This window comes from Lathyrus oleraceus, chromosome 7, assembly GCF_024323335.1.
Source record: "Lathyrus oleraceus cultivar Zhongwan6 chromosome 7, CAAS_Psat_ZW6_1.0, whole genome shotgun sequence".
Classification (NCBI taxonomy): Eukaryota; Viridiplantae; Streptophyta; class Magnoliopsida; order Fabales; family Fabaceae; genus Lathyrus; species Lathyrus oleraceus.
Genome location: NC_066585.1, coordinates 120945793 through 120962640, shown reverse-complemented (window position 1 = coordinate 120962640; position 16848 = coordinate 120945793). Strand labels below are relative to the sequence as shown.

Below are 16848 nucleotides of genomic sequence, written 5' to 3'. Positions count from 1 at the left end.
CCCAGAGCTTCTGAGGAAGCTTCTTCTCCTTTAGCATGCTTCTCACCATATCAAGCAAAGTGCGGTTTCTTCTTTCAGCAAGACCATTGTGTTGAGGGGTATAAGGAGCAGTAACCTCATGCTCAATTCCATTCTCCTCACAGAACTTCTGGAACTCTTTGGAGTTATACTCACCTCCACCGTCAGTTCTAAGAATCTTCAACTTCTGACCACTCTGATTCTCAGCCTTCATTCTGAACTTCTTGAATTCATCAAACACCTCGTGTTTAAACTTAATAAGGGATACCCATGTCATTCTTGTGAATTCATCAACAAATAACACAAAGTATTTATTCCCTCCAATCGATGCTACTGGAAATGGACCACACACATCAGAATGTACAACTCCCAAGGCATGTTTTGCTCTTGGAGCAGTTTCTGACGCAAATGGCAATCGTGGTTGTTTTCCTTCCATGCAAACTTTGCATGACTTTTCAGGCTTCTTAATTGCAGGAATTCCATGTACCAACTTCTTTGAATTCAGATGTTTTAAGCTTCTGAAATTCAAATGACCAAATCTTCTGTGCCACAACTCACTCTCCTTCTCAGCACTTGTTGCACTAAGACATTCTGAGTCTGCAGTTCTGACATTCACCTTGAATGTTCTATTCCTTCCCTGTTCTGACTCCATAATCAACTTCTGATTGCAGTCATACAGCTTCAGAAGATTGTCCTTCATGGTAACTGAAAAACCTTTCTCAATTAATTATCCCACACTCATCAGATTGCTTCTGATGCCAGGTACATACCACACGTTCTGAATCAATGTTGTTTTCCCATTGTTTAGAATCACTCTGACATTTCCCATACCTTCTGCATTAAGATATTTGTCATCAGCACATCTGATCTTTGTCCTCCTTTCAGAGTCAAAGTCAACCAGCCATTTCTTGTTTCCAGTAAGATGATTTGAACAGCCAGTGTCCATATACCACCAGTCTATCAGATCCATATCATCAGATTCAGAGGCCATCAATAGCACAGATTCGTCATCAGAACTTCTGGCTATATTTGCTTCTTCTGATTTTCTCTCCTTGTTTGACCAACAGTCTCTAGCAAAGTGACCAAACTTCTTACAACAGTAACATTGGATTTTCTTCTTGTCATACTTCTCTTTTCCCTTCTGAGCATTCTTTTGTCTATCAGAGGTTGAGCTTTCTGACTTCTGACCACCATCAGATCTTCTCCTGGCTTCTGACTGCTTCTGATACCTCCTATTAGAAGTTGCTTTCAGAGCCTGCTGCTCTACTTCCCTTTCAGAAGTTCTCTCAGTCAGACGCAACTCTTGCGCTTCTAGAATGCTCTGCAGCTCTTCAATTCTCATGGTGCTCAAATCTTTGGAATGTTCTATTGCTACCACAATGTAATCAAATTGAGAGGTAAGGGATCTCAATACCTTCTCCATGATTGTTTCTTCAGAAAGAGTTTCTCCACACGCTTTCATCTCATTAGTGATCAGAATCACTCTGGAGATGTATTCAGAAACTTTCTCATTATTCTTCATGTTGAGATTCTCATATTGCTTTCTCAAGGACTGAAGCTTCACCTTCTTCACTGATGCGTCACCACCATAACATCTAACCAGTGTGTCCCACGCAGCCTTTGCTGTCATTGAATCTGCAATCTTCTCAAACACATTTACATCAACACATTGATGAATGAAGAACAATGCTTTCTGATCCTTCTTCCTTACTTCCTTCTGCGCGTTTTTCTGTTCATCCGTCGCATCTGCTGCTACCGGAACATAACCATCCGTGACAAGATCTAGAACATCTTGAGCACCGAACAGTACACGCATTTGGATCATCCAACGATTCCAGTTTTTACCGTCAAATACTGGAAGTTTGGTGTTCATGTTGCCGTTTCCGTTCATCTTTCTACCTTGCACAGTACACTCAGATTTCTCACACAGTGTTTCCCAACCCACAGAATTAAAATTCTGATCAGATTTTGTTCAAGATTCAACACGAATCTAAGAATCAAAATCAAACACACAAGACCTCACGTTCACTCGTGTTTCCCGTGTTTCCCAATGAATCCGAACCGGAGCTCTAGATACCAATTGTTGGTGCAAAGGTAGAATGAATGGAAATATTCTATTAAGAATGACGGCTACAAAACATGATAAAAATTACAATGATTGTCACCCTATTTATAAGCTAAAACTAGGGTTACTAGAATAGGATAAAATACTAAAATACCCTCTAACAAACTTAGGGGCTAAGAAAATAATACAACTAATAAATATGAATTACTTCTAATAGTTATGACTTTTTGAATGTTAATTGAAAATTATTCTGACTTTTTGTTTTACAGGGCCAACTCAATTGATGAATTTTGGCTTGAAGATTTGCTTGTTCAAATTATGGAATTTGGGATTGATTTTAGCATAGGAAATGTTCATTGTGAATAGGGTTAACAAAAGTACAACTTTTTGTACTGAATGCATTTGGAATTAAATTTTAAATTGTATTGAATGTTTACAGTGATGGAGAAGTTTGAATTATGTATGAAAGTTTGAATGTATATGGAATTACATTGTTATGGAAAAATGCTATTGAGATTTAATGAGTGCATTATGATTGGAATCAATGATTTGAATGGTTTAAGTGTTAGTAAAGTTTGAAATGAAATTAGCTCAAAATGATTTTGAAATGATAATTGAATGGTTTTGAAAAGTTAATTGCAATGGATTTTCAAAGTTAATTGAAATGGATTTAAAAAGTTAATTGAAATTGTTTCAAATGTTAAGGGAAATTGGTTTCAAAATGTTAATTCAAATTGGTTTCAAAATGTTAAGTTTGAAATGTTTTTGAAAAGCCAATTGAAATTGTTTTGACAAGTTTGGAAATTTTAATTGAATGGAAAGTATAAATGGATATGAGTATTAAAAATTGAATTAAATGAAATGTTTTTAAAACCTTAGTTTTTCATGACTTGGTTAATGTAAATGGAACAAAATTAATGGAAAGTGTTGATAATGCGTGAATAGGCCACAAACTCCATGGAAAAGTTGTAGTAATACAAGAAGAAGAAGAGGAAGAAAGTAAAGATTAAAGATGTGATTATTGTTATTACTAGTAAAGTGGTTACACTCTATGCTATATATACACAAAGGGTAATAACAGAAATAACTGATAGATAGAAGGATGTAACTAACTAGCTATGTGTCAAGCACAGATAGGCTAAATATGTACAAGCCTAAAATGGCTAATATTGACAGGCCCCCTCAAGTTGGACTGTGAATGTTTAGCAGGCCTAACTTGGACAAAAAATCAAGAAGAGCTGACGAATGTAGTGGTTTAGTAAACATATTCGCGATAGTTGAGCAGTAGTTGAGACCGACAAGAGATGAATAAGTTTTGAACGAATCTTTTCACGTACAACGTGACAGTCAAGTTCTATATGTTTGTTGCGCTCATGAAATATGGGATTATGAGCTAGATATATTGCGGATTTACTATCACAATAGATTGATGCAGGCTGAGAAAAATTGATCTGAAAATCCTGGAATATGGACTGTAGCCATTGTATCTCACAAGTTAGTGATGCGAGGGCACGATATTCAGCCTCAGTGGAAGATCTGGATACCGTGCGTTGTTTCTTCGACTTCCAGCAAATTAAAGAAGAGCCAAGGAGGACACAGTAACCTGTTACAGATTTGCGGGAATCTGGGCAACGCGCCCAGTCAGAATCAGCAAAGGCAGAGAGTTTAAGGGCACTAGAAGCTGAAAAGAAGAGGCCTTTAGCAGGAACAGACTTAAGGTATCGAAGTAGCTTCATGGCAGCTTGGTAATGAGGTTGTAGAGGGCAAGAGACATATCGGCTTAAATGCGGAACAACATAAGCTATGTCATGCCTTGAATTGGTTAAGTAGATGAGTCTTCCAATGAGTCTCCTGTAAGAAGTGAAATCAGATAGTTTTTCACCTTCAGTAGCTGATAGTTTAGTGTAAGGATCAAAGGGAACCAATGAAGGTTTTGAAGCAAGTAAACCACTGTCCTCCAAAAGGTCTAATGTATACTTTCTCTAGTTGAAGAAAATGCCAGTCTTAGATCTAGCTATTTCAAAACCAAGGAAAAACCGCAACTGTCCAAGATTTTTGATCTTGAAGTTGGTATCTAGTTGTTGTTTGACAAATTGAATTTCATGCATTGAATCTCCTGCAAGAACTATGTCGTCAACATACACCAATAAAGCAGTAAAAGCACAAGGAGAGGCCTTAATATAAAGGGAATGGTCTGCTTGTGATTGAGAATATCCTATGGAGATTAGAAAGGAAGAGAGCTTGGAATACCACTGCCTACTTGCTTGCTTCAATCCATACAGGGATTTATGGAGTCTGCACACTTTAGAAGGAGAAGTAGCAAACATACCAGGTGGGAGACACATATACACTTCTTCATTTAAATCCCCATGTAAAAATGCATTGTTCACATCCAGTTGTTCCAAGTGCCAACCTTTGATTGCTGCAATGGCCAAAAGGACTCTAACTGTTGTGATTTTAGCAACAGGTGAAAAAGTATCAAAATAGTCCAGCCCTTCCATTTGTGTGTACCCTTTTGCTACTAGTCTTGCTTTGTACCTTTCGATGGATCCATCAGCTTTGTATTTGATCTTATAAACCCACCTACAACCAATGGGATGTTTACCATGTGGCAAGTCAATTACATCCCAAGTGTGATTCTCTGCAAGGGCCAGTAGTTCAACATTCATAGCCTTTCTCCAACAGTCAAGTTTGTTGGCTTGGGAAAATGTTTTAGGTTCAGTATTGGAGGATATGGTGCAACAGAAATGTTTATAAGAAAGAGCACATTTATTATAAGTGAGAACAGATGATAGAGGATATTTGATATGATGCTCAAAAGGATGTAAAGAATGCAATGCATTGTATGCAAAATAACAATGATAATCATTCAAATAACTAGGTGGATTGGAATTCCTAGTGGATTGTCTTAAAGGTACAATAGCATTAGGGTTATTGTCTGTATCAGGTAAGGGTGTAGCAGATTGGGTAGTAGGTGTAGCTTGTGTGTTGGACTGAGGTGAGGAATTGGTATCAGTATGTATAGGCTGTGGAGATGTAAAAGTTTGGTCATTTGTTATTAAGGGTGTATGGTTATTAGAGTCAGTAGTAGGGGTAGCAGAACCTAGGGACACGTCAATGTCAGAATGAGGATTGTCATTGGGAAGAGGAATAACAGATGGGTTATTACTATTGTCAAGGGTCATATCACTGGGGCCAGGTGTGTGTGGAGTATTGGTTATGTCATCAAAAGGAGTGAGATGACTATCAACAAAAGGTTGCGTATTTTGAGAAGAAGCTTTAGCTGTTTTAAAAGGGAATGTATTTTCATAGAAAACCATATTTCTAGAGACAAAAGTGGTGTTGCTATGAAAATCGTAAAGAATAAAACCTTTGGTTCCATCTTTGTATCCCAAGAATATACATTTTCTGGCTCTTGAGTCAAATTTTGTTCTGTGATTGGTGAGGGTGGCAGCATACCCAAGACAGCCAAAAACCTTCAAGTGGATAAGGGAGGGGGGTTCTGAAAATAAAACTTCATGAGGACACTTGGAATTGAGTAAGGGAGTAGGGAGCCTATTTATCAAGTGTATGGCATGTTGGACACAAAAGTTCCACATGTTTAATGGAACATGAGAGTGAAAATAAAGGCTTCTAGCTACATTGAGGATATGCTGATGTTTTCTTTCAACTATCCCATTTTGTTGGGGTGTTTCTACACAAGTCTTTTGGTGTAAGATACCTTTGGATAATAGGAAGTTGGCTAGAGTGGCAAACTCTGTGCCATTATCAGTTCTCAAACATTTTAAAGAAGTATCGAATTGAGTCTCAATGTAGGCTATGAACTGAATAATGCTAGTTCTCACTTGGTCTTTAGTTTTAAGAAAAATGAGCTAAGTGTATCTACTGTGATCATCAACAAGTGTAAGAAAGTATTTGTGTCCAAAAAAAGATATGGTAGAAAAATGTCCCCAAACATCAGCATGTAGCATATCAAAAATAGCAGAAGAAGTAGTACTGCTAATAGGAAAAGGCAATTTTCTTTGTTTACCAAAATGACATGAATCACAAGGATTATGAGTATTTTTACATGGTATAAAAGGATAAACTTTTGACATTTTTTCAAGCCTAAATCAGAAAGGTGTCCTAATCTCAAATGCCAAAGATTACAATTATCATTGGAAATAGAATTGTGAATTGAAGACTGAGGAGTGGATGACAAAATATAGAGTCCTCTTTCCAAATTAGCTGTACCAATCATTTCCTTGGAATGATTCTGCATTATGGTACACGAGTTAGCATTGAAATGCACGGAACAATCATGTCCATTAACAAGTCTAGCTATGGAAATCAAATTAACACGGAAACTAGGAATATAGAGGACATTATGCAATGTGAAATTGGCTGAAATAGCAACAGAGCCAGACATGGATGCAATGAGATGTGAGCCATCTGGTAGATTAACATGAATAGGTATTATAGGTTTTGAATGCAAAAAGATATGTTTGTCAAAAGAAATATGATCTGTTGGACCAGTGTCAAGGATCCAAAGATTGGGATTCTTACCATTGGGATTGGAGGAAAGAGATGTCATGGCAAATGGGGATGTTGATATAGAGTTGGCTTTTGGGTTGGATTTTGACTGTTGGATCAATTCTATGATGTTGTTGTACTGTTCTTGAGTGAACCCAAAAGGGGATGTAGCTGGAACTTGCTGTGGTACTTCTGCAGCAGTGTTGAGGATATCATTGCTCTGCGAAGAACTACCATTATTTTGAGGCTTAGCTTTCCCTTTAAAACCTAGTGGAAAACTATGTTTGATAAAACAAGTTTCAGCTGTGTGATTTGTTCTTCCACAGTGAGTGCATATGCGATTGTTGCCTCGAGCACCAAAATTGCCTTGATTCTTCCACTTAGAGTTACCTGTCTTGTTAGGTGCAGTGCTAGAATTAATGTGAAAATAAGCAACTTCCTCATAATTGCTAGTGGTTGGTGTAGTATCAGGAACAGAGTGATTTAATTCACGTTCTTGTTGAATTACCAAGGAGAAAGCTTTATCAATATCCGATAACGGGTTAATCATCATAATCTGTGATTTGGAATGAGTGAACTTTTTATTTAATCCCTTGAGAAAACGGATAACACAATCTTGTGCTCTATATGTCTTCATCGAAGCAATAGCACCACACGAACACAGTATTGCGCAAGAACATCCAAGAATCGGACGGTAATTGTCAAGTTCATCCCATAGAACCTTCAATTGAGTATAGTAATTTGAGACGTCGAGAGTACCTTGACGAAGCTTATACAAATCCTCTTGTATATTTGAGATGCGAAAAATATCGCTGTGTGAGAAGCGACTCTGCAAGTTACGCCAAACACCCGCAGCACTATCGATCCAAAGAACGGACTTAGCTATCGATTCGGAGATTGAACGATGCAGCCATGAAAGGACCATGGTATTGCAACGAATCCACGGTGCATAGAGAGAATCTGCAACTGGAGGTTTGGTGAGTGTTCCATCAATGAATTTCTCCTTGTTCTTGGAGATTAATGCAATGTGCATTGATCGAGACCATGTGTGATAGTTTTTATCATCAAGAAATGAAGAAACAAGAACAATTGCTGGATTTTCATTGGGATGTAAGTAGAAAGGGTTTGTGGAATTTGTGGAGTAATTGATATAATTCTGGTAAGCCATTGATGAACAAGAATCAAGGACAGAAAAGAGAAAGGGAAAAACCAGAGTATGCGAAAGCAAGAAGAAGAAGGAGAAACAATGGCTACCAGAGCTATGAAGCTCTGATACCATGTTGATAATGCGTGAATAGGCCACAAACTCCATGGAAAAGTTGTAGTAATACAAGAAGAAGAAGAAGAGGAAGAAAGTAAAGATTAAAGATGTGATTATTGTTATTACTAGTAAAGTGGTTACACTCTATGCTATATATACACAAAGGGTAATAACAGAAATAACTGATAGATAGAAGGATGTAACTAACTAGCTACGTGTCAAGCACAGATAGGCTAAATATGTACAAGCCTAAAATGGCTAATATTGACAGAAAGAAACAAAGTCAATGCTATTATCTAAACAAAACCTAATTATTGATTATGGTTAAAATGATATGGAAATGGTATATAAACAAGACAAGTTAGGTTCAGAAAGATCATAATTTGAATTGTTGACTAAAAAGTCAACTTAAACAAAAATGATGCAATCCAAAATATCATGCTTGTGACGAAACTTGAAATGCAATGTCATTGATGAATGGATCAAGATGACAATCAAAACTTATAAGCTAAACAATCAGATGGATGAAATCAAAACCAAGCTTGTATGTGAAGCAATCATGATGATGTGGCCATGAATGCATGAATAAGTAAGCAAACAAAATAATGGATAACCACAACTTAGTCAAGTACAAACAATGTAATGAATAAAACAAGGTCTGGAGGCAAGAATTCGGACATGAGACTATCCCCGAGTGAGTGGATGGTCAAGTAAGATTCACAAGAGCTAAAACATGGTGCACCTCCTGAGTTAGGGTTTAGAATCAAGTCACAAGGTCACAAATGATGGGACAACATTAACGGGTCAAAGGCCTCTTCCCAATGAATTAGAGTTTCAAATGCATAGATGAAAGCTCATGAGGTCAAAGGGTAGTAAAGTCATGAATTATGGTTTGAATGCATAAGTGAGTGTCATGATGTGAACTCCATGAGTCAAGATCCAAGAGAGCATGAAATTAGAGTTTGCATTCCACGTGATGAGCAATTCTCCAATCCTCAAACAAAACCCTAGTTTGAGTTAACCACAAACTTTGAATATGTGATGCTTGCATTGATATGAATGCATAATGCATATGAATGAAGCATGAATGAGTACAGATGAATCTTAAGTCCAAGGTTGGATGAAGAATGAAAATGAGAGGGCAAATTTTAAGGTATGACAGAATGGTCTAAGGTGCTATGGGAAGTAGGATTGAGTGTTGATTTCTTCATCTTAATGTGATTGTTACGACAATCATGACTTGAATCAAATGTATATGATTGTGAAAATTTGCAGAAATCAAAAGTCAATTCTCACATACGGTGTCACTATTCCATTCAAAATTAGAAACAATCGATAAAATGATGAGGCGATGCCTTATTGCGTCGGACTTGTGCTCCCAATGTGGTGGAGAAGGAATTGACCTACAAGATTAATATTCCAACACCTAAATAAATGAAAGAATAAAGAGTAATGTGAAAGTGAAAATAAATTTGAATAATCTTTTTTTTCTTTTACGTGAGATATCATATATATATATATATATATATATATATATATATATATATATATATATATATATATATATATATATAAAGTTGCTTATGATGCTCAAGTTTGAGATTATGTGGACTTTTCTCTTATTTATTTATTTATTCGGATAGATGATCTTTCCAACACTAACAATGGATGATTGAGCAAATCAATTTGCAGACTTACTTATTTCGTATTTGAAATTTTTTTGTTTGACTTTGAAGGCTTTTTCACACGGATATATACATCTTTTCATTTTCGACATAATTCACACGGATATCTTGTTCTTATCTTACCTTCGTTATTTTTTTCCCTTTCACTCATGGTGCATTTCATCTACAATTATCCTTACAGTGGCTTCCTCTATATGTGGTTTATGGCTTGCTCAATACAAATTTATTAAAATATATAAAAGTCATAAGTTAAATTTTCAACAACAACAGTTTTAAAGTGAAAAGAAAATGTTACTTTATTTTCTATTAAAGAATACCAAGTTTTGATTTACATTTTGCATGCAATTTTTTAGATTTTATTAGAATATTAAGAATCATATAGATGCAATTTTACATTCTTAAATATCGAACTAATGGAAACTCGTGTGTAAGGTGGAATACGGTTTTGGACACGTATTTATAAACTGTAATAAAAATAAAATGTTAAAAAAATAAAAAAAATAAAAAATTAAATTTAAGTTGAAATAATAATACATGTAAAATATAAAATATAAACAATAACATTATAAATAATTTAATTAAAAATAAAAATTATTGAAATTTGTATTAAATAAATTAGTTATTTTAGTTTTTTATACGAATAAGGAAAGTTTTAGTTTTTTTTTACAAATAAATAAGACAATTATTTTATAAGAAAAAATACAATTTTAAAATATTTATTCAATATTTTTTAATAAGCTCCTTTAATCTTTTTCATATATTTGAAAAAAAATTGTCAATTTTTTTTTATTTAATATTTTGATCAATAATTTAATTTTTTTCATTTCAAATAATTTTCACGATATGAAAAAACAATTTTTTTAAATATTTTATTGACACACTAAATAATCCGATCAATGATTTATTTTTTCCGTTCCATATCATTTCTCCGATATGTGAAAATAATTTTTTTAAAATTTTATTGATTCGTTATGGATTTGAATCATTAGTTTCATTTTTAGAGTTACATATAATTTCCACTATGACAAAATAAATTTTATTAAAGTTTTACTGACTCGCTATATATTTTGATCAATAATTTCATTATTTCAATTTCATATAATTTCTATGATAAGAGAAAAAAATAAATTTTATTGAAATTTTATTGACTTACCACATCATTCATAATTGGATTAATAGTTTCATTTTTTTCTTTATTAATATCAATATCCTACGAATGCTTTTATTTTATTTATATTAGTAATATAAATTTTATTCATTAATTATTTTAGTAAACAAAAACATTTTCTTGTATTTATTCATTAATTATTTTGATTGTATAAATTTAATAAATAACACATATTTTTCTTATATTTGATCAAAAATATTTCTTTTTTTTTGTGTATAAATTTCAATAAATGATGATATTTTTTCATATTTGAATCACTAATACTGTGGCTCTATTTGCATCATTGAAAAACATTTATTCAATCAATATTTTAATTGTATAAATTTCAATAAATAGCCTATATTTTTCTCCTATTTGAATCAATAATATATATATTTTTTCATAATTACAGATTTATTAATTACGTAAATTTTAATAAATAACGCATATTTTTCTTCTATTTGGATCAGAAAACTATTTTTTACTATTTAAAAAAAAAAATAGACATTTCAACTTACACACTTAATACATCTTATATAAGTAATAATAATTTTTGAAAAGTGTAACTTGTCAATCGATTACACAAACAGAATAAATTTCAAATCAACTACACAATATGTTAAATTCAATACGGCAGTAGTCTCAATGGGGTAAAATGATGGATGAAATGAGTTTGTGGTCATGCCATTTAAAAGGAAATGATTAGTTATAAGTTAAGCAAATTGAGCATATGTGGTTCTTCATCTTTATAAGTTAACACATTTGCTTTCTTTAATCTAATATATAAACCACCACTCACAAATTCTGGATACAACCTACTGATAATATGTCTGTTAAGAATATGAAACAATGGAAAATTGAATAAGAAAGATTAGCTCAGATCCAAATGTGTAATTTAAATGAACATGAATGAAAACAATCGAGTTGATTGGTTAATTCAACACATCTTAATGTTTGATAACAACACAAAATAGAATGGCCAAGAATGTTTGTGTGTAGTAATGAGAGTAATGTAAAGTAGTGGCACAAGGGAAAAATCGGGCAGAAAATTTGTTGTCCAATTGTGAACTACTCCGTCGATTCTAAGTTATAAGATGTTTTGTATATTTTATATAAATAAATAAATAAATTATTGTATTAGAAAGATAAATTATAAATGACTTTATAATATTGACTTTTATTTATTATAAATGATGATATGTTATAAAAAAAAGTCAGATAATATTTGATTGAAGTTATAAAGTGATTTATAATTTGGAATAAATATTTTTGATAAAGTGATTTATAATTTAGAAAAGAGGAGTATATTTTTCAGTTAAGTTATATATTTACTATTTATATGTTACCATGTGGTGAATTGGGTAAAATGAATTAAGGAACAAATTGATATAAATTAACCTTAGTAAAAATAAGCTTTTCTTTTGTACCTAGGTTGGTTGAAACACAACTTTATGAATAATACAAAGTCTAATGAGAATCTCTAACTTATAGAGTTCATAGATATAATTAGGGCTGGACAACGGGCCGGGCCGGGCGGTTTCGGGCCCAAAACCCTCACCCAGTCCAACCCACGGTTCAAATATGAAGGTCCATTTCCGTCCAATATCAACACGGTTTGGACGGGTTCGGTTTGTGCGGATTGCGGGTTTGTTTTAGCGGTTTATTCGGGTTAAAAACAAGCTTATATATGCAGACTGCAGAGGACAAAACTAAGTAATCCATTTAAAACAAATATTAAAACATAAACACAGTAGTCAAACGAATATTGAGTCAATAGGTCGATCAAACAAAGTGATGATGCATGTTTCTCTTCCTTCAATCCATTTGAAGAAACAATTGACTGGTCTTCTGTCGCCGTTTGGTGGCATTCTTCTGATTTGGCAAATGGTGGTTCTGGAACAACATAAAAGTTTATACCAACTTTGCCTTGATGTGTAAACTTGACAGCATTGCTGCAAAATAGAAAAGCATAATCAGAAATGCAATATTAAGTGGGGGAGAAGGAAACACAAATTAAAGTTGGTATTAACTCGAGAGATTACCAATCACATAAATCAAAGTACCTGACTAAATTTGTGAGAATCTGCCGAATCCTTAAAACATCTCCAGTGACCTCAATAGGTATATCATCTGCTATATCTCCTTCCAATGTTAACATTTTCTGCAATGATGCTGCAGCTGTCTGGAGTACATGCCTTACTACCTCTCTTAGCCTGAATTTGGTAGCTTCCATTTTCATAGCTCCTACAGATGATTTGTGAAGTGGGAAGAAATTTAATCATTTGTTACAGTTTTTTAAATGAATAACAATCTAAAAAATTCTAAAAATTGCTTAAAATGGGAAGCTATTTTGAGTAGGTTATGTGTTATGTTGAAAATTGTTTTCAACAGATGATTTTTATTATATACTACTATACACAAAGTAGTTTTAAGCCTATTTTCATAAGCTCTCTAGAATAGCACAAAAGACAACTTATAGCTTATATAAAAATAGTTTTCCTTTATTTTATCTTTTATTATAGAAATATCTTATACATAAGCACTTATATGATAAGTGTTTATGCTATAAACACCTATTTGAGTTGTTTATCCAAACAGGACCTAGTATTCACAAAACATAAAAATCAGTATTTGAATATGTTAGTAATAACAAGCAACTGAAAAGGAGATTTCTAACCTGACTCAACTTTGGAAAGATCAAGTATGTCATTTATAAGTTGAAGAACCAAATCTCCTGAAGATATCATGACATCCAAGAGCTGTCTTTGCTCCCTATCATGTTTTGTTGTAGTAAGAATTTCAGCCATGCTAACAACACCAGAAAGTGGTGATCTTATCTCATGAGACATTGTTGCCAGCATTTGTTTTGCTCTCATTTGAACAAGTGATTTTTCTCAACTTCAAAAATGCATAAGTCTCTCATTCTAAATCCAAATGATGTCAAATTTGTGACCATTTTTAAGTTATTTGAAATATCTACAACTTTGATGAAGACACTATTCTCATTTGGAGCTCACATAAAAAGGTTAGTAAGTTGGAACATTGAGGTATATGACTTGACACTTAGAAATTTTTTTAACATGTTGAAATTTCCAAACTTCCACCTCAAAATTCACCTTAATCCAAGTTCCAAATGGAAAAGTGTTCAACATAATAATTGTTCCTCTTGATCTAAGCTTTCCAAAGAGTCCTATTTCGTTCACTTTGGACAAGGTTTGTTAGGGCTGCGCATGGTTTTAACAAGCCTGCATCGAGTAGAAAAATAAAAAGTGAAAATGACCATTTCACATTGCCTTGCCATTCAAGCTTCATTTCAATCTCATTTCAGATGCATTTGGACCTAATTGGATTGCTTCATGGGACTGTAGACGCCCATGTAAGCATGTGCATGACATTTCCAAATTTGGAAGAAACTTGAAGTGTGCAAATAACATTCCCAAATGTTATAAATACAAGCCCTCTGAGCTCATTTGAGAGGATCCTTGTGCGTCAGCTTTTCCCCCTCTCTTCAAACCCTCACAATTCAAAGGAAAACCTGATAATTTTCACTTGAAAATTGAGTTTGAATCTCACTGTTTGGAGATTCAAAAACTCCAGGATCCAAAGCTTCTATTTATTCCTAATCCACTTCTGCAAGTCATTGGAGCAAGATCAAACAAAAATTAAAGCAAACAAGAGCAAGTTCTGCACATCATTGAAGGTATTTTTCAGAATTTTTCTTCTCTTCGATTCTCACTCAATTCTCATCAATTCTCTTGGATCTTTGGTTGTCTGAAATCCTACCAATGTAGGCAAGAAAATTGAGTTGCTTTGAGGTCAAATCGAAGCAACTCAGTTGACACACCTCAAAATTCAACTCCTCATATCTTTCTATATATTTGGAGTTAGTTGAAATTGAGGTCAAATTTATGCTCTATGCCATTTTTTCTTTCAGATCATGTCCTCCTTTTTCATTTATGTGATGGTGATGACTGAACCAGTCCGGCGAGGTTCGCCTGAGAAGGTGACCGGAGGTTTAACGCCGGTGATGTGTTGGACAAGTTCTGAGCCACATGATCAATTCAAAATGTTTTAATCTCACGAGTTGGTTTTGATTACCATCCCTGCAGCAGATTGACTTAAGTCTATGGTGGAAAGCGAGCTTGTGACCACTTGATCTGCCACCTCAATTAATGAGGGAGATCAAGTGGTCCACGTTTTTTTGTATTTTCTGATTTTCATTTTATTCCTTTGATTTTCATTAATTTATATTAATTTTAATATTGATCCAAAAAATATGAGAGTTTCACCAAACAATTTTAAATAAAATCCTCTTTCATATTTTGAATTAAAATTATTTTTTGGATCATTATTAATATTTTTCATGATTTTATTGATTTTATGATTATTTTTAATTATTTAAAAATACTTTTAAGTCTCTAAAAATTCTGAAATTTTTTCTCCAAGGTCTTTTGACCTTGTTTGACCTACGATAAATCTCATGGCCATTTCTTTGGTGTTTTGATGAGATTTTAGGAATTTGATAAACCATATTTAATTTAATGTATTATTTTTTTAGTATTTTTAAATTGAATAAATGCCAAATAATTGTGTTGAGCCATTCTGATTATTTGTATAAGTTTGACTTGTATTGTTGGGTCTTGGTCAAGGTTGATTTGACTTTGTTAAGTTAAGATCATTGGATTTAGGGGATTGATGGAATGTACATTCCATCTCCCAAAATGAATGAATGATCTTAATTTGGTAAAAGTCCTCCTTTGTCCAATTTGAGTTTTGATCCATTCCCCTCCCTCTTCATCTCATTCCCCTTCTTTATGCATTCATGTCATGATCCTATGATATCTCTACATCCTAAGGCTAGTTGATTGCAAAATTAACATAAGTATGGATGAGATTAGGCCACCATTTTTGCATATTCTTTTTGTGTGTGGTATGTTTCATGAGCATAGTCCATTATACTATGTCTCCAACATGCATTAACACCAAAATTCTATTGCCCGACCTCAAATAGTTGTGACTTCTACATAAGTCCAATTATGATTGCTTAACATAACGCTAAATTTTTGACACAAAAGGCATAACATTCTAGTTAGTGAGATTGTAAGTCTCCCCTCTTTCATGGTATTGTGTGGAAACTTGGCCTTTTTTCCTTCCTTTGGAAGTTGTCTTGGCTAAGGATCCATGCTTGTGATAAGTGGGTTGAGTATTCTCCAAAGAATGACTTAAAATAAAATAAAAAGCAAAAGCAATACTAACTTCTAACTCATTAACGGCTAACATTCAATTTCAAGTTATTTACTTTAATGCATTTTATTTTTAAGCCTTATTCATTTCCCATTATTCATACCATTCTAATTGTTTATGTTAATGTCATTTTCACTTTGTCCATTTGGACCATATTTTGTGATATATTTTGCTTGTGTATATTGTGTTTGTTTGTGTGGTATTTTGTCATTAATGTACATAATAAGAACAAAAACCCTAAATAACATCTTGTGTGGACTGTTGGTTTGATCTGAGACAATTGGAGTTAGAATTTAGGCAACACTCCCTATGCAAAGGACTTGGCCAATGCCAACTTTCGTGTAACCAAGTGCTTGTAATTTGAAACGTCATCTGATACATCATTAAAAATCCATTTGAGTTCATCTATAACATGATCATTGTGAAGCTGTTATTTTGAACTTGTGACTTATGGCATGGTGGAATGCATCTGCTACATGGGCAAATTTGAAGAAGATCATGGAATGGCTTAGCTTGGATGTGGCTATCTTTATTTGATTCCTTGCTCTTCAAGTTAATATTGTGTGTATTGTTTGTTGCTTGATTCTAATATCTAAGGGAATTTGGTTTTCTATATGACATTCTTGTCTATTGGATTGCAGCCCATTGGTCAGATCTTTTCAACTCTTAACTTTTAAATTTATGTTTAGGATTAGTCGATTCCTCGCGATGGTCGCGGAAAAATTATGTTCAAACAGATTCGCCACCAAACTTTATTTATCCTAATGAATGAATAGGAAAATATCGATAAAACCTTTTGAAAAGTGGAATAACGGTCGTCGTAACCATTTTCAGGTTCGAGAGTTGATTACGCAGGGGGAAGGTATTAGCACCCCTCACGTCCGTTGTACTCAACGGGAACCTTTTAGTTCTAATT

General features: G+C 33.7%; 1 protein-coding gene across 1 annotated transcript; it reads right to left on the bottom strand.

Annotated features, from left to right (window-relative positions):
• Nucleotides 1–12354: 12354 nt before the first annotated feature.
• Nucleotides 12355–13507, bottom strand: LOC127105721 (histidine kinase 5). Its single transcript, XM_051042920.1, has 3 exons — nucleotides 13366–13507; nucleotides 12752–12932; nucleotides 12355–12640 (listed from the first exon to the last, which is right to left on the bottom strand). Exons 1-3 carry the CDS (start codon nucleotides 13493–13495, stop codon nucleotides 12370–12372), a joined length of 582 nt encoding a protein of 193 aa, XP_050898877.1. The 5' UTR covers nucleotides 13496–13507; the 3' UTR covers nucleotides 12355–12369.
• Nucleotides 13508–16848: the final 3341 nt, after the last annotated feature.

Excerpts from the sequence above, each read along its gene's own strand:
- LOC127105721 (XM_051042920.1), bottom strand. The coding sequence starts at position 13,495 with ATGGCTGAAATTCTTACTACAACAAAACATGATAGGGAGCAAAGACAG. Across the intron at positions 12,933-13,365 it reads TCTTTCCAAAGTTGAGTCAG|GAGCTATGAAAATGGAAGCT; the intron begins GTTAGAAATCTC and ends AATCATCTGTAG. Across the intron at positions 12,641-12,751 it reads ATTCTCACAAATTTAGTCAG|CAATGCTGTCAAGTTTACAC; the intron begins GTACTTTGATTT and ends TCTATTTTGCAG.